Below are 17657 nucleotides of genomic sequence, written 5' to 3'. Positions count from 1 at the left end.
ATTCAAGTCATCTTCCCTTTGTCTTTCTCTATTAAGAAAACTTTTGCCTTCGACTTTGGCTTGTGGATGGGAAGAACCGACTCGTCTGCCCGAAGTGAGGGGCACACGTAGGAGCTTTAGGGAAATGAGGAGGAGGATTTCAAGGTGCTGACTTGGGGGACTGAGCCCGTTCACTTGTCCCGGTTCATTTAGGATGTCCTCCCAGCTGGAGAGGGGTTGTCCCCAGCTGGTTTCAGAGCCCGAGTATCTAGCATGGGGATGTGCTGCACCTTGGGGTGTGAGAAGAGGTCACGGTGCAAGTGGTGAGCTCACGGTGGTCCCCTACACCGGGGAAAACAAACAGTTGCGAGGGTGGGAGGAAGCATCATGTGATGAAGGCACTTGCCGGGTGTTGGAAGCAACCGAAGCAGAAGGTTTTAGTCGTTGACTGGAGACGAGCATCCTCTGGGTGGCTGACGTGGGTGAGACATCACTGATCCCTCACACCTTTGAAGAAACACAAGAGAAGATGAGCCTTTTCCAAGTAGCTTGACTTAAAAATAGGGGGTTTTTTTAAATTTACACTTCTCTTCCTTCTGGGTAAATACAATGATGTCTTATATCACCTAAATCTATGGGCACTCATGAGATTGAGCTTACAGAGGTTCAGGCATCGTCTTTTCCCTGTGGTTACCCAGTTTAAGGCTGCGTATTTTGTCTTTCCTTGGATGTTAAAGCCCCTCAGCTCTTCTTGTACATCAGGTTGCGTGAAAGCTTGATAATCTGCTGGTGGCAAAATCACTTGGGTTGAATACAGATATCCATGAAGAGGTTGTAGAGGGTTAGCAAAATCTTTCAACTGCTGCCCAGACGTTTTTGGAAAAAAGCCAGATTATAGAAAAAAAACAAAGAAGGTTTTTGCTGCTGCAGTACCAGAAGATCTCGCTGCTGACTTACCCCAGAAATGGGGAGGAAGCAAAGAAAAAATTCATTTCTATGGAGATGCTCAGCTGGACTTGCTGGAGAAGTCCCGGGAGCGTCGCTTCAGGGAGATTTCAAGTGCAACAGCAAGAGGCAGGAGCCCTCCCAAGCTCTGGAAGTGACTCAGAGACCCCGTGCCTCAGTTTCCCTGCCCATAAGATGGAGATGATAGGACCTACCGGCAATGTAAGGAGCAATTTGTAAATGTCAGCGCACTGACTCTCACGATGGCGTGCTGATCTCAGTTGGGGTTGTAGGTGCTCTTATGGCCTGGCTGGCAGCGTGGGTCTGGGCATGGGGTCTTCAGCAGGTCTGAAGGAGCCCCGGGGGCTGGCGGGGAGGGCTTTGCCCCCAGCTTCTGCTCTCAGCTCGCCCCTGACCTGGTCAGTGAGCTGGTTTCTTCCCCCATGCTGCCGCTTTTCCTTCTGCCCCCTTATCCGAGGGGTCCTCAGGATGTGTGCACGGCACAGCTCCCAACAATCCCTCTTCTCCTCCTTTCTCCATCCCCCAGTAAATGGAGTTCCTTGGCCTCAAGAAGCAACCAGGCGCAACAGCCATACCTTCAGCTGCAGGATGCTGATCCGGCCGCCTGATGAGCCGGGCGCGGAGAACCAGGAGGCTCGCCAGCGCTACGAGGTGATGCAGTGCTTCACCGTCTCCCAGCCCAAGTCCTTCAAGGAGGAAGGAGAAGGTAGGGGAGAGCATCCTCTGCTTCCGACCCGGCGTTCAGGCAGGGCAGGCAGGAAGAGGAGCGGGGTGGGGGTGGCAGTGCAGGCGGGAGGAGGACTGGGATGGGGATGGCTGTGCAGGCAGGAGGACCAGGGTGGGGATGGCAGTGCAGGCAGGGGGAGGAACAGGTGGGGATGGCAGTGCAGGCAGGAGGAGGACAGGGTAGGGACGACAATGCAGGCGGGAGGACCAGGGTAGGGACAGCGGTGCAGGCGGGAGGAGGACTGGGGTGGAGATGGCAGTGCAGGCAGCAGGCAGACCAGCCACCACCCCGCAGGGCTGCCTGGGGGGGCTGGTTATTCCTGGCCTGGCACAGACGATGCCTGGCACGAGGGAGAGCCCAGGGGAGATGCCTCAATTTCGCTGCTGGCTTCTCGCTCCCCCTTCCCCCTGAACCAATGCCCTCCAGCCATCCCAGCTTCCCTGGCCCGCCACAGCTGCCTCCGGAGCTGCTTGCAGTCGGTATTCCTTAAGGAAGGAGCAATATTTTATTACTACCAAAGCCCGTTGTCTGCAGGACCTTCCTGACAAGTGACGTGGGTGCCCGACACCCCACCTTGTGCCTTCACTGCTGCCAGACCACGGTGCTGCCCGCACGTTTTTGGGCTGAATCAGCTGCCTGCAGGCAGATCTCTGCCCAGGGACTTGGGACAGGCAAGGGTTCCCTAGGCGCCGTGGGGGCCGTTGCTTTCCTGCAAGTGCCCTAACTCTCCTTTCGGTGTCCCAGCTATTATTTTCCAGGGCATTAGCTGGATTAATCCGTTGCGGTTTACACAGGAGATCATGACTGGAAGGAATAAATTATGGTATTTTATGACCAAATACTTTGCCTGAAGCCGACAGTTGCTGGCTTTTAGTGCTGACTTTTATTGTACGATGCTGCCAGATCCGAAAAGCCTTTACAATTAATTTCTCCAAGCACTGGAAACCTCTTTTCCAGCAAACTTTATAGAGTTTAGAAAGAGCCTACTTGCTTTGAAGGGCTGCAGGATTGCTTGGGGTAAATGCTTCCAGGGCAGGACGTGGCAATCAAGCCCAGCAGTTGTATTTTAATTAAAATTTTTAATTGCAAGTGGTGGTTGTAACGTCTGATTTTCATGTTCCCGGTCCCTTCTCCTTCTCCTGCTTTGGCAGATTTCCAGTCGTGTCTGATATGCATTGCGAGACGATTACCTCGACCAGCAGCCGTCACCCCTTCTGAATCCTTTGTGACCAAGCAAGACACCACAGGTAACGTCCCAGCGATGCCGGGGAGTCCTGGCTCTGGAGGAGTTGTTGTTCCTGGCGGGGAGAGGCCAGCGGTGCAGTGCAGGACCTCATAGCATGAGCATGGTCCTGTCCTTTGCAAATGGCAGCGCTGCCTGCTAGGACCCATGTGGTTGACACCTCAACTTGAGTTTACACCTCAACTGATCCAGTACACCAGACCCATGCCCTCACGCAGCCCCTCTCTGCTCCGTTGGATTTCGGGGGCTGTTGAGGTTGCTGATTGATGGGAATGAAACAGTCGTCACCTTTCAGAATTGGGTTTGCTCTTGGCCAAATATTGCTTTCTAGCCATTCTGATGACCTTCTTTCTGGTAGTTAATCATCACCCTGGACTTCCCGGCAGCCTGAAAATCCTTAATGAATGTTTTCTCTGCTTGCTGCTCCCTGCCCATGGCTGTAAAACAGCTGGCAAAGCTGCCTGGTGTTTCATGTCAAAGGAGAAAGCAGGCGGCAGGTCCTGCTTGGAGGACCCTTGGGTGTGGGCAAGGTGGCTGGCAGGGTGTCCCACCAGGTGAGGGTGTGAAGCTGGGGACCCCAGCCCTGGAGCGGTGAGGGTCCCTTCGCACAAAGGTGCTTCTTGTTGGGTTTTGTGTCCGCTTCAGCTGGCCAAGGTGTGCGTAGGGGTCAGTGCACGCCCCAGAACAAACTCCTTGAACCTCCACCTCCTTCTAGAGGACATCCTTGTGCACTCCTGCCACTGCTGCCTGACGCCAAATAGGAGGTGGCTTCATTTTCCACATTTATTGCCCTATTTGTGCTGAGGGACTTCTCATGCTGTGCTTGAGTAACGTGGCTTCTCTCTCTCCGCCCAGGTAAAATCATCTCCATTGACACCAGTTCCCTGAGAGCCGCCGGCAGGACGGGCTGGGAGGATTTGGTGCGGAAATGCATCTACGCTTTCTTCCAGCCTCAGGGCAGAGAGCCATCTTACGCCAAACAGCTCTTTCAAGAAGGTAACCGGCTCCTCTTCCCGGCTGGCGCACTCTCCTGCCGAGCAGCGGGAGCTGCAAGGAGAAGCCGGAGCATGGTCCTCCTTGCTAGATAAATGCTTTCTGGAAAAATAAATCCTGCAATACTAATCACAAGGTGGCAAAGGGAGAGGGGAAAGGGCTGAGTAATGCTGGAGGAGCTCCTCCAGCCAGGAGGTTCCCTCTCAGCCTGCAGGAAGTGTAGAATTGAGACAAATATGAGCTAAATATGATTATTTTGATTTTTTTTTCCTGCGCCATCTGCAAACGCCATCCCCAGTGTCTAAGCAGAAGAAACGGAAGCTCTTTCGTGAGCATCTTTGCTGTGTTGGCTCTTTGATGAACATCTTTTCTGTGTCGGCAAGGATGCTCACGACAGGGATGTGGGGAAGGCAGAACGTAGGAGCAGGAGGTCGCTGAGCCTCCCGAGAGCTGTAATTCTGCCAGGATTGCAGCGGCAGCATCCTGCTGCACCTTCCCAGCCTGGTTCATCAGGTTGATGAACCTGGGGTTCATCAGCTTGTATGCTGGTGATTGAGTGATTGGCCCTTCAGAAGCTCTGAGCGCTCAAGGGCAGTGCTGGATAGATTTAGATTTACCCACTGCAGGACACGGGTTTGGAGCTGGAGAAGCAGCTGGGAGGATTTCTGTGCCACCGTGGTTATTCATAACCCTCTTATTTTCTGGGTCTGTGGGGTTAGCCAACATGCAGCATGTGGTTTTGTTTGCTGGGAAGGTGGTTGTCCCAGGCAGGTTCTCCCTCTCCTCTGCTCTTTCCATCCTCCTCCTGGTGCTCGTGGGGTGTTGTGGGTTCTGGCTTGAGTTTCTAAGGGGGGTTCTTGTGTTTCTGGTTGTCTCCTTCAGTGATGACACGCGGCACGGCCTTCAGCCCCTCCTATCGATTCACCTTGAGTGACGGGACAGTGCTTAGTGCCCACACCAAGTGTAAGCTCTGCTACCCCTCCAGCCCGGAGATGCAGCCCTTCATCATGGGCATCCACGTCATTGACAGGTACGTCCTCACCCCGCCGCTACCGAGCCGTGCCAAGGCCTGGGTGGGCGATCCAAGAATCAAAGTGCCCGTTCCCTACAGTGGAAGGAGGATCCACTGGTGCTCTATGATGCTGGTTTGGAGGTGTGATCCCTATGAGGAATCTGAGGCTGAAAACCAGCGGGACGGCAGCTCTGTTGCTCTTGATTATTCTTGTTTTGCAAAGAGGTGGCCCCGGGAGTTCAGGTGGAGGTTTATAGACGTGCTTCAGATTTCTGCCTTGCCCTGGAGAACGTAAAATATTTGGGGAGGGAGAGGCTCTGACAAACTGGCAGGACAGGAAAAGGTGAGGCTGTGGACCTGAGCTGTGCTGGAGAAATGCTAGGGGGCTGGGGCGGAGGGGAATGCTGTCGGAGCATGGTCCTCCTCCAGCCATGTGGGAACGTGAGACCCAGAGAAGGTGATGCCTTCGGGGTTTAGCCAGTGAGCGGCCGTGATCCCGAGCAGCGTCGCGTTTCTGGGGAGATACTAAAGCTGCTGCATTCCATCCATGCTACTGAAATGGATCCAGAAACTCTGGTGGAGATGGGAAGGCTGAGACCACCAGGGCTTGCGAGACCACCCCATGCTGCTCTCCAGGCTTCAGAGCTCTGCAGCATGGACGGGGGGCAGGAGCTGCCTGAGTGACACTAAAGGTTTGGGCAAAGCCTCTTGTGACTTTTCCTCTCCTTTTCATCTCCCGCAGGGATCACGGCATGCTCTCACCCCAGGAGAACACTAACTCCGCGATGTCCCTTCCCCGGGTCAGCCCCTCGCTGAACCCCAGCATCTCCCCAGGGCAAGGCATGGCCCTGCCACCCTCCATCCCTCCCTCCAACGGCAGCATGTTGGCCACCAACGTGAACCAGCAGCCAGGCGCCGGCCTCCACAACAGCAACTCCAGCACCAGCCAAACCAGTTTTGGATGTTCACCTGGGAACCAGATAGGAGCCAATGTTGCCTTAAGCCAGGGACAAGCCGGTCCCCAGAACAGTAACCACACTTTGAACCTCAATAGCTCCCCCATGAATAGTCCAGGGATTACCCCACCGCAGTTCATGTCTCCGAGGCATCGGGTCAGCCCAGGGCTGGTGCCCAGACCCAGAGTGCCCAGCAATCCCTTCTCGCCCACCATGCCCACCATGCACTCCCCCGTGGGCATGGCCAACAGCGGCAGCGGGGGTGGCAGTGGCACCGGTGGCACCAGACCCTTTCCCAGTGCCCCCATAAACTCTATGCAGGGGCTGACCGAAGGTCCCAGCACGCCGGTGGGCTACTCCACGCCACCCCCCGTGCTGAGACAGCTCAGCTCCCAGAGCTCACCTGGCCGCCTCGCCATGCAACCCATGAAAGCGGAGTCGAAGGACAGCAAAGAGATCGCCTCCATCCTGAGCGAGATGATCCAGTCGGATGGCGGTTCGGGGGATGGCAAACCGCTGGACTCGGGCATGCTGCACGCCGGCGACAGGCTCTCGGAGGGGGACAGCAAGTGTTCCCAAGCCACCAGCCATAAGCTGGTCCAGCTCCTGGCCACCACGGCGGAGCAGCAGCTTCGACACGCCGATGCGGACACAAGCTGCAAAGATTCGTTAGCCTGCGCAGGCACCGCTGGCACCTTGGCCTCCGGCAACCCTCCCAGCAGCACCTGCCCTTCCTCCCATAGCTCACTGACTGAGCGACACAAGATTTTGCATAGACTCCTTCAGGAGGGCAGCCCTTCTGATATTACCACTCTGGCCATGGAGCATGAGAAGAAGGAGAACGCCCCAAACCCCGCCACTACCCCGACGGCTCAGAGCCAGCTGCCGGGAACCCCGGACATCAAACTGGAGCCAGACGCGCTGAAGAAAAAAGATGTCAAGGATCACCAGCTCCTGCGCTATCTGCTGGACAAGGATGAGAAGGAGCTTGCTGCAGCCCCGGCGCTGAGCCTGGACGATGTGAAGGTGAAGGTGGAGAAGACGGAGCAGATGGAGCCCTGTAACACAGCCCCAGTGCCACTCGCCAAACCTCCTGCCACGGAGGAGGTCAAGCTGGAGACGCAGGGCCAGGTGAGTTGACCCATCTGCATCCATGCTGGTAGGATGCTCTCGACAACTTGTGTTTTGAGGGCAGTTTCCCCCAAACCTGCTGGCGTGCTCCCTCCGCAGCAAGGTGGTGGGGCTGGGAGAAGTGTGGGGAGATGTCCTGTGGCTGCCGCAACCTTCTGCCCTGGTGCCACTTTCTCCAGCGCTGATGCCATCTTCTCCAGCGCTGATGCCATCTTCTCCAGCGCTGATGCCATCTTCTCCAGTGCTGATGCCACCTTCTGCAGTGATGGTGCCACCTTCTCCAGTGCTGGTGCTGCCTTCTCCAGCACCGGTGCTATCCCCTTTTGTCCAGATGCTTCACATTTTGGCAGCTCAGACCTTCAAGGCGATGGTTCTTCCTTCAAGGGAAGGGAGAAACTTTACCGAGGTGTATACAAGTGAGCAGGAGGTGGGCTTGAGTGAGGAGAAGACCACGTGCATGTTGCCATGCGAAAAGGTTCTTAATTCTGCATCTCTGGGCACATTCAGGGCTCATGTCCCAGGGACTTTTCAATCCCTTGCCTTCTTGTTGGCTGAGATTAGCAATTATACGGGCCTTTTAGTTATCCTAAAAGTATTATTAAATTGAATAATCCAGTGACAGATCTCTGCAATAGAGATTTGGGTGTATAAATATTCATTACATGCAGCTATGAATAGAAGAGATTTCTTATTTTTGAAAGCCAGGGGAGATGGTAACATGGATAAGGCTGCTTAATCCTTTTTAAGCAAAGCGAAGAGAGCGGCTGACATGAAGAGCAGGGCTGATCGCCCGCTTACTGACTGCGGCAAATAAGGCTGCCAGCTTTTGGAGATAGGGGATGAATAACGGAGCGCCCGGAGAGCCTCGTATGACAAATACACACTAAGTCTCTTAATAAGGTTAAGGGCTCAGTTGGCCTGGGAGTCATGGTTGGTTATCCTATAGGCGAGTGGGAATTGAAATCCTTATCTCTTTCTATAATGTACTTTCCTGGTGTTACCAGCTCGCTGGATGGTACGTCCTCCCCCATCATCTCCCATTTGAGATCCATCATCTAAATTAACGTGCCTCTGGATGAGGAAGACCCAAGTCAAGACGTGCTTATTTTGGGAGGCACGTGGGAGCTCGCAGGTGGGCAGTGAACCTGCCGTAGAGCCGGGTACCCACCCCCATGCTCCAGTGGAAGGCATAGCATCCTCCTGGGAGATGCACGGGCTCTTGTCCGGAGCCGCCCCAACCTGCTTTTCGCGAAGCTGGGAGCGTGTCAGGGAGCGCGGTTGTAGCCGAAATTAGACAAAATGCCAGGGCACGGGAAGAGCTTTGCTTGCCTGGTCTCCCAGCCATCCACGTGCAGGATTCGCTCGCTGGCCAGGGATTCAGGCAGGCTCTTTGCTGACCGTCGGTGATGGTTGCAGGTACTCCATCCTCTGGAGAGGGCAGAAAGCCCTATTAATTAAATGAGGCTGTGCTAGCTAATTGTGCTCTGCTCGCAAACAGGCACACAGAGCTTGGAGGACTCGAGCCTGGATGTGTTTATAAGCCCCTCTCCTGTGCTGTTGGAAGCAGCTGAGCATTTTTAGGCTCCTTCGTGGCTTTTCGGTTCCAAGTATCCCTCTCCAGGCAGCTGGAGAGCATCAGGATTATATGTTGGACCGTACTGAGTGCTTCCAAAGAGTTAATAAAAGAGGCTGGAGAGGGTTTGCAGAGTCTTAAAATGCATTTTCTGAGGAGTGAACAACCCTTCACTGATCAGCAGCTAAGGACGGAGTTTCATTTCCACATGTTTTCTGTTACAGGCTGCTTTGGTGCGGCGTGGGGAGGGGCAGCTGCCATTTCAAATAAAATCTAGCACTTGCTAGATTTTTGTTTTCATGTGTGATTATTTTAAGAATCGAAATGTGAGTTAGGAGTGATATTAATTGTGGGGCACACTCTGCAGCTCGCCTTCAGCCTTGAAGGAATTATTTCCTTTCTGGATTTATCCTATGGAAACGCCCTGGGTTTGCTCGGAGCCACTTGTTCGTGGGGTGAGAACAAAAAATATTTGGGTAGGGCTTGGGAAAGAGCTAATAGGAATTACAAGAGTTAAAAAAAAAATGAAAGGAAAAGAATAAGCAAGGTTTTGGAAGGGCTCTTCATCCTTGTGCTTCAAGGCATGAGCTGAACTTCAGCTAGGTGAAGAGGAAACTTTCCTTCAGGTCACATTATCTTAAACCTACCCTTGAGCGGGCTGCTGGGGAGCGGGCAGCGCTGCCTGCACCTGGGAGCGCTCAGCTCCCTCCACCGTCCACACACATGGAGGAGGAGTCCAAAGAGAAGTCGTGGATGCCCCATCCCTGGAAGTCTTCAAGCTCAGGCTGGACGGGGCTCTGAGCAACCTGCTCTAGTTGCAGATGTCCCTGCCCACGGCAGGGGGGTTGGACTAGATGACCTTTAGAGGTCCCCTCCCACCCAAACCATTCTGTGATTCCATGAAAAATAGTTTTACCTTCTTTTTCGTTCGCTTTTTGGTCTGAATCTACATTTCAGCTTGTTTTCACAAGCAGGGCAGAATCCTTTTCTCGAAAAGAAGAAAAGGAGTGATGACAGAGAGCCAGAGATCCTTATGGAAATAGCTGCCTCCAGGAACTGGAGGCTCCACAGAAAATTCAAATGATCTGAAGCTTGCAATAAAACCGTGGGATTATTTAATTTGTGCAAGTATTTCGTTGCCCAAGTGGCTTGGGAGGAGAAGTGCCTCCGCTCCATGTGAAGGTCCAGCCAGGGATGAAGGTTTGCTGGGTGGGTACCACCTGGAAGCATCTCTGACCTCCTCGCCAAGCTGATTTCACGCATGGGGCATCCAACGAGCCGGCTGGGCGAGGGATGAAGGGCAGAGATGAGATGGTGTCCTTTAGTTTGCCTTTTGGTTGGCTCTGGTTTTGGAACCTTGTTTCTGCCAGGAGCCGGAGGTTTGAGGAAGAAGCAGCTGTTCAGAAATATTCAGCCACCCCGTGTCTCCATCCCTCGCACCGTGGATTTTCTTGCCCATCTGGGGACAGAAATAGGTCGTGGAGGTCCAAGCCTTCTCTGAGCAAGACTGGATGGCCTGAGCTGCTCCAGCCCTCCAGCACTGTGTGTTTTCTAGACGTGGAGGAGAAATAAAATACCCATTAAAGTGGGCACAGATTCCAGGTGCAGGTTCAGGTGCTCCAGAAAACAACTTAGAAGCACCCTGCTCCCGCCACGTGTCCTTCATTCCCACCTCTCCATCCTCCAACCTCTTCACATACCCAACGAGCATCGCAAGAACTTCACTGCTCCCGTTTTATCTCCTCTTAACGACTGGTTTGGATGCCCACAGCTCCCTCTGTGCCTCCAAAATGACCTCCCTGCAGGAGGAGGTGGAGTTGAGGAGATGTATTTCTGCTGTATCGTGGATGTCTCCCGTTTGCTTCAGTTCTCTTTGTTTTGCAAACTTGAGCTTTAAAGAAATTCTGCATGGTCAAGAAATTACATTATTTGGAAGAGTTGACACATGCAGCCTGCTGCAGGAGTTAAATCTGCTGTGTTTAATTCTCTCTGTGAGCCTGGGTTTAGGAGGATATTCTGCTTCTCAGGGCTCTGGGGTTAGGATTAGAGGGAAAGGATACGGGGGAAAAGAAAAAGACCGGTTAGCCCATTATTAATTGTAGTATTGATGCCTGCTGCCCGCGGTGCACTTTTCATCATCGGTGTTGTCTAAACATCATTTAATTCACAACATGCTACTGTAAAGGAGAAGCGAGTGCGTGCCCTGTCACATATATTAAAAATACCAATTTATCTACCCAGGTGCTCGATGGGACTGTAGGTAAGGGAGGAAGAAAGAGCGGTGAAGGTCAAGAAGGAAATCTCTGACACGGTGGGGAGTGTGAGCGGGGTCTCTCAGGTCTCGGATGTTGGACTGGGCTTGTGGTTTCAATGGAGCCACCGTTGTTGGAGGGTCCATCCCAAGGTGGAGCTTCCCGCAGCCGGCCTGGGCTTTGTCCTTGCGTTGCGCCGACCTGCGCATGGTGGAGGTGAAACTGGAAGCAGCTGCAGTGGCGATTGGGATTGCCGCTGGGTTGGTCGATTTTATCTGCGATATGAAATACTTCCAGCTAGGATTTAGGGAGAAACTTTCCATGATTTCTTCTGGCAAGGGGCAAAGCTGTCACCTTAGTGAGAGGTCTTTAACGCTGCTCCGTCAGCCGGGGAAGTGCAGAGGCATCCCAGGGATGCCCAAAGCCAGCGGCCTCCCAGCTATTTGTCACGGGCAGGGGCTGTCGGCTGCAGCCTCGCGTCTCAGCTGATGGCAGAGCCTCTTGTCAAAGCCAGGATCCCAATTCCTGCCAGATTTCTCCATCTTCTCCAGACCGGAGCATCATTCCCCCCATCAAACGCAAAGATTTTCCCTAGTGCTATCAAGTTGTCTATTAATTACCCCGTGTTAATGGCCAGGCTTTCCCTAACACCGAGGGGTGGCTCTTCTGGAAGCAGTCTGCCTCCTTAGATTTTAAAGCATTTGGTTTCCCCTGAGATATTTTTTCTTTTTAGCTGAAGCTCATTTATCTCAGCCCCTTTAATCCCAACCTGCTGCTTTACAGCGCCGCTATTACAGCCACTGGTGCAAATCCCTTTCCCAGTAACTTCCCAATTTATTTGAGTCCCCGGGCTAAATATCTACTCTTCCACTCTTAGCCGTGATGAAGGCTGGAAAAGCTGAATGGTATTTTACTACCCCATTGAGGGTAATTACATGCCCGAGGCCGGTGTCGGTTTTGGACACTTGTTCCACAAAGTCACTTCTGTTTCTTAGAAAAGACCTTTTTTTTTTATTATTATTATAATTTCAGCATAAGCATATGTATATTAACAAAGCAAATTATCTCCTGTTTTAAATAGCTTGAGGTTATATATACCATTAATAATTATGCTAATTGCAGCGCACGAGCATCTCGAAGCTGCCGCCGAGGACCGGGCTCCGGGATGCAGACCCGTGCATGGGGGGGGACAGTCCTTGTCCCCCTCAGGGTCTGCGTCTGGCCAGGCAGAGGGATGCGGGGCTGGTTCTCTATCCCTGTGAGATGCTCAGCATTTCGGCGAGCGAAGGGATGGGGGGAGCAGCGCTGGGGGGCTACGTGCAATGTGAAAACAGCGCTCAGTCTTGCTGATGCTGTGTTTGGGCTGAATCACCCACCTGTGGTTTTTTTTTTTTCCTCCCTTAGTTTGCTGCCGAACTGGAGCAGCTGGACCAGCTCCTGCCCTCGCTGGAGAAGGCGGCTCAGCTGCCCGGCTTGTGCGGACCGGAGAGAAACGAGAGCGGCGTGGCCGGCGTCACCGTCAAACCGGAGATGCTGGCAGCCCCCCTGCAGCCCAGCACCGCTGCCAGAGCCCCCACGGGACTCAACCGTACGTGTCCACCCCCGGCAAATGCCGGTGCTCGCCCCCAAACCGGGTCCCTGCCGAGGGGTGGGAGGGGAGGGTCTCCTCCATCATCGGCTCTACTGGGTTACCACCACCCTGGATCCGGCCGCGGTGATGCTCTAGGGGACCTGGGCTTTACAGGCCGGTGCAAGGCTGGTGGTGGTGAGCCCCACGGTCCCCCTGCAAACAGCCGTGACGTGAGTAAGAGGAGAGGGAAGGGATACTGTCCCTCCGAGACGTGTGCGTGGTCGCAAGGGAGCAGGCAGGCTCAGCCAGAGGTGTTTGAGGTTTCAAAGCATTGCTGTTACTTCCAGACAGGGGTTTGAGACTTAATACGCTCAGATGCAGCATCAGGACATTTTTTCTAGGTGTGAAAAAAAAAAAAAAGGACCTGATTTTTCTCCAAAGTGAGTAGTTTTACCAAAGAAAAAATTAGGATTTTTCTCCTGAAGGAGCCTGCAGGCAAATAATAAATTCAGGGTGTTACATAGCAAAAGCGTACGTGGACCCCATGGCTGGGGGCTCAAGCTGGGGCTCCTCGGGGTGGGCTTCCCCAGGCTGGGCGGTAACAGAGGCACAGCCATTCCCAGCAAACCGCCCACATCCGCCATGGGGAAAGCAAGCTTTTACCAATTGCAGCATAAATTTGCCCAAATAACTGCACCCAGCGGCTCCTGCTATCGTGGCGTGCTTGGTCAGAGCCCACGCCACACGCTTGCCATAATGGACGTCCCCGTGCCAGCCCCAAGCCCTGCGGCGCGAGGGATGCTCGCCTGTCCCCTTTGGTACCGCGGCATCCCCGGGGCAGCGTGCCGGAGCCGGTCCTGGCCCCGTGGGGCTTTTCCCATCCCACGCTTGATTTTTCATGGATATAATTATCTGTCACATCCCCCGTATCGCTGCCGCTGCAAATCGCGCCGTCTTGAATGCTGAAGTGCAGCTTTCAGAGCAGAGGGAAGGAAGAGCGAGCCGCAGGACAGGGCCCAGTATAAACCAGTTAGCTGCTGGTCCGCATCCTACCCAAGGAGGGATGATCGTCCCGTTACTTATTCAGCAAATGGAGATGAGGAGGTTTTGGGTTCCAGCCCAGCAAGAAGCCCGCGAGGCGGCTCTGGCAGGCAGGGCTGGGATATTTTCGGAAGACTCAGATTGCAGAAGTGGAGCCTTTAAAAGGGTAGGAGCATCGTAGCAGAAGGAAAAGCAACGCAGTGGCATGAGCATGGCCAAGATCGTGCCGTGAAGTGGGGTGAAGCCCACCTGGGAGGCTGGGTTTGCAGTGGGCTCTCGGGGGGGGACCCTCTGAGGGCAGCACAGCATTGCGCCACCGAACAATGGCTTGCAGGTCTCTAACCCCCCCCCCCAAAAAAACCCTCTGCGAGCTGCTGGCAGGCTCTGGAGGAAAGTGCTATGGGCTGAAACGTCGCCCTGCCTGCGATAAATCATAGGGGAAGAGTTTGGGGTCTCATAAATTGGAGTATCAGCTAACAGAAGATGTACTGGGTACGGTGTAAGAGATGGATGCTGGAAGGGTGACGAGTGACGGCTGTGTTGAGCCCGGAGGCATCGGGGAGCCGTGCTGTGCCTCCCCTCCATCGGGAAAATGTCTGGGAAGTGAAAAGGAGCTGTCAGCCCCGTAGCTGTAGCCGTGGACCGATTCACCCATCACCTTCGAGTTGAATTCATCATTAGGCTTATTGCTCCAGCCTAATAGTTCCTTGCCAAGGACCCTCTTGTCCCAGGGCTGAGATGGTTGGTACCTTCAGCAGCAGGGACACTCGTAATGCTCCAGCATAATTGAGAGCGGGGCTTATTGCCTTCGGAGAAAAGGGAATCCTGCACCCAAGTTAGAGTGGGGAGGAGGGTGAGCACGGTTGCGGCAGGGGCTGCAGTGCGAGCGCTTGAAATGCCAACTGCTGCCCTCCTGGGTTACAGCGTCTAAAATAGCAGTTACCGCCAAGGAGATCCACCACGAGCCTTGCTGTAGGCGCTGCTGTCGGGTTTAACTCATGCGGGGCGGCAGCGGTGCACCCCTAAGCCGGTCCCCGAGGATTTAGAGGTGCTGCTGGCTGGGAGAGGGGTTGCCAACAGCCACAGCTGGTGGCCGCCCGCTTGCAAGGCTGACTCTTACATTCATTTTTCAGTTCAACGTGAGCATTTGAGATGTGCTCCCTGATGGCAAACTGCAGCTGAATTTGCAAAAACTTATCTAAATAAAAATCAGAATAACACAAGGCCTAATGACATCGTTTTAATTGATTTAAAGCCAGCAGGTGATAGATGAAATCTGCACAGGCAGGAAGCCAGCACGGGCAGCATCGCTGCTGAGGCTCCCCTCTGGCTGCCAGGTGTAAGGGGGGCACGGCTCCTGTGCTGGGGTCACCCCTGGAGGGAGCAGAGCCTGGTTGAGTTGGCTACGTCGAGCGAGAGAGCTGCACTTCAGCTTCTATAATTCACAGTGGTCCTGATACCCTCCTTTTAGCAGTGTCCAGACCCTGTCTATGTACATTAGATGGATGCAACCCCCATCCCCCCTGCCTTTCTTACGTCCAGTTGATCATGTTTAATTTTTATGCCCAGCTGATTATTTTAAGCTCCAGCTACTGGTTTTTGGGTGCCAGCCCGGCTCCTGGATCCCCTTACCTTCACACAGTGTGGCATAGCATGCAGGAGCTGCGGTGCTGCCCCGGGGGCTGTTGTCACCCGGGATGGCTCCCCCAGGGTGGCTGCGGGTGACCAAACCACACATGGGACCAAGCCTTCAGCTTTAGGCGAGGTGACATCCCACCCTGACCCCCTTCTCGCCCTCCAAACTTACTGACACCGGCTCCCTCCCTGGGGGGGCGAGGATTTTGCCGAGCAGTGGTGATCTTGGAACTAGCCTTGGGAAGAGATCTGACTTGTGCTTTTTTTCCTTTTTTTTTTTTTTTTTAATAATTTAATGAATCTCTAGCGATGAACAGCGGGCAGGGCGTGCAGGCTGGTCGGACCCCGTTTGAGTTCTGCGACCCCCTGGAGCCAGCGCAGCTGAGGCCGGTTCCTTGTCCTGCGAGCAACGGCAGCAGCCCGCACGCCCGCGGGCCGTCCCAGCAGGGCAGGGGGACGGTGACCGCACCAAACCCCTTCCCACCCGACACAGGTACGTACAGCCACAGGCATCCGCTCCTCTCCACCTTCTCCAGGTTACGCTAAGGCTTTCCAGGGAGTCCCGCAGGAGAAAAGACGTTGCAGAGTGGAGCTCGAGCATTGCTGTTCACCACCAGCTTCTCCCAAGCAGCGAGCTTCCAAGCTGTGCTTACTCTTTTCTCTCTTTTCACGTCAGTATAGTTTCGGACAAAAGAAAGGCCTTTCTGTCCCTCCCAGCTCCCAGGGAGGCAGTCAGAGGAGGCTGCATCCCCTCGCCTAAGCGGTGACAGCAGCTCAGGCTCCCCTGGCACTGGTTGAGGTTTAATTTCCACGAGACCCGGAGCATGGGTGGTGTGTCGGGAGAAGAGCTGCAGGAGCAACAGTCTCACCTCAACTTGCCGAAATCGCTGACGGCAAAACACTGCAGACCTCGCCGTGAGCCATTTCGGCAGCCTGGGCTCCAGAGGGTTGTGGATGCTGCTTCTCTGCCCTCCTCTGCTTCCCTTGATGCTTCCCTCACTGAATCATGCGATGTTAAACATGATCTGGAAGAGGGATCTTGCTTGCCACCATGCACTGGGGCTCTTCAATGGCTTGACTGCAGGTGCAGAAAGCAAATAACCCAGATCTCATCTTCTCATGATGGTAGCATGGGACTAGAAGAGCTGCTGGATTCATCTGCTCTCCCCTCTCTGACGGTGGCCGGGCTCCAGGAGAGCATCAGCCCTGCATCTCACACACCGTTCGCCTTGGAGCACAGCTCTGGCCCCGCTCGCGGGGTGGGATTGCCACGCTCCCCACCAGCCCACGGATGCAGGATGCGCGTGGCTGGTACTCATTGTAACTCTGGACAGCCCTGCACACAACCGGTCCCTCTGAATCACGTGCAGCTCTTGGTTTGGGCAGCTTCTCGTGAGAAGAGCATCACACGAGAGCTTTCATCCTCCTCCCCTCCAGGAGGGGAGGCAGAGATCAGCATTGCACGTTGTGACGTCACAGCAGCTTGCAGCTATATAATATTATTATTTTACATCCTGCCCTGATACCTGCTAAGCCACGACCGGGTCCGGCTGCCTCGAGGAGGGTCACCCACAGCCCAGTAAATGAGCCGTCGGTAAATGATGCTCTGCTTGGGAAAATCTGTGATTTTCAGCACTGATGATCCTGGGGACCGTTGTCGGGCGAGTCGAGGAAGGATTGGAGACGGGCTGCATCGCAACTGTGCCACGAGCCTCCCCGGCCCGGCCGGAGCTGCCGCGGCTGCCGCTGGCACTGCCAGGATCCGCCTGTTGCCAAGCAACCTTAAGGCTTTTTTTAAGAAATTTTGAGAAATAGAGGAGTGCTTGGCAGGAGCCGCCGTGCCGGTGCGTGCGCTGGGATGCTGAGCATCCCCGAGCTGGACCTTCCTCCCCTCCCTCCCCTTAGGGCTCTTAGTTTCTCTTTTTTGAAACAAACCCCACGGTCCGGGTGGCACGTGAAGCTGGTGGCTCCTTGTGACAACAACGAAGACAGCAGGCACTGCGTAACCACAGACCTTTTCAAGCAAATAACATATTATATTGGGAAAAGAATCAGCACAGCTGAGCTTGGTTAAAAGAAGAGAGATTGTCATCTTTAGCGACCGCCTTCATCAGCAGTTCTCTTAGAAACTCAGGGTTTTTGACATAGGGGCGGCCACCGACAGCACATCCCGATGTGGCAGAGATGCCACCCCGGCCAGAAATGTGCTCCCCCCTCCGGTTTCCAGCTCCCTGGGTCTCCACGGGCTGGTTCAGCTGAGGTGCTGTTTGATCTTCAATCCCAAATCCTGTTTCAAATGGGATGATGTAAAGTCTCCAGCCTCATAAATCTCTCTGTCCTGGGCTTGGGCTCCAAGTTCTGCTACAACTTAATTTAATTGCGTTGGCTCCTTTCCCTGCGCAAATTAACTTTTCTCCAGAAGAGAGGCAGAAGATGCTAATGGGTGTGGGTTACTTTTTAAGCTAAAATCTTCGGTAGTAACAATTTGCCTTCAAGAAGAAACCCTCTAACTTGCCTAAATTTTGAAACTCTTGCTAGAAATATGCTGAAAAGGGAAACTGTTTGATAGCATTTGCACA

The 17657-nt window shown here is 54.0% G+C and overlaps 1 protein-coding gene across 7 annotated transcripts in view; it reads left to right on the top strand.

The window, feature by feature from the left end:
* The window catches only part of NCOA1 (nuclear receptor coactivator 1), a 188489-nt gene that overhangs the window by 154737 nt on the left and 16095 nt on the right, over positions 1–17657 (top strand). For all 7 annotated transcript variants that reach the window (XM_076332528.1, XM_076332531.1, XM_076332527.1 and 4 more), the window contains 7 exons: positions 1472–1651; positions 2824–2919; positions 3771–3911; positions 4791–4938; positions 5663–7007; positions 12237–12420; positions 15386–15571. In XM_076332528.1, coding sequence (XP_076188643.1) covers positions 1472–1651; positions 2824–2919; positions 3771–3911; positions 4791–4938; positions 5663–7007; positions 12237–12420; positions 15386–15571 — 2280 coding nt within the window. The remainder of the gene's footprint in view (positions 1–1471; positions 1652–2823; positions 2920–3770; positions 3912–4790; positions 4939–5662; positions 7008–12236; positions 12421–15385; positions 15572–17657) is intronic.

The sequence above is a fragment of the Aptenodytes patagonicus genome, chromosome 3 (assembly GCF_965638725.1).
Source record: "Aptenodytes patagonicus chromosome 3, bAptPat1.pri.cur, whole genome shotgun sequence".
NCBI classification, from domain to species: domain Eukaryota; kingdom Metazoa; phylum Chordata; class Aves; order Sphenisciformes; family Spheniscidae; genus Aptenodytes; species Aptenodytes patagonicus.
Note: the sequence above shows the minus strand (reverse complement) of the source record. Positions and strands in the feature narration are given on the sequence as shown.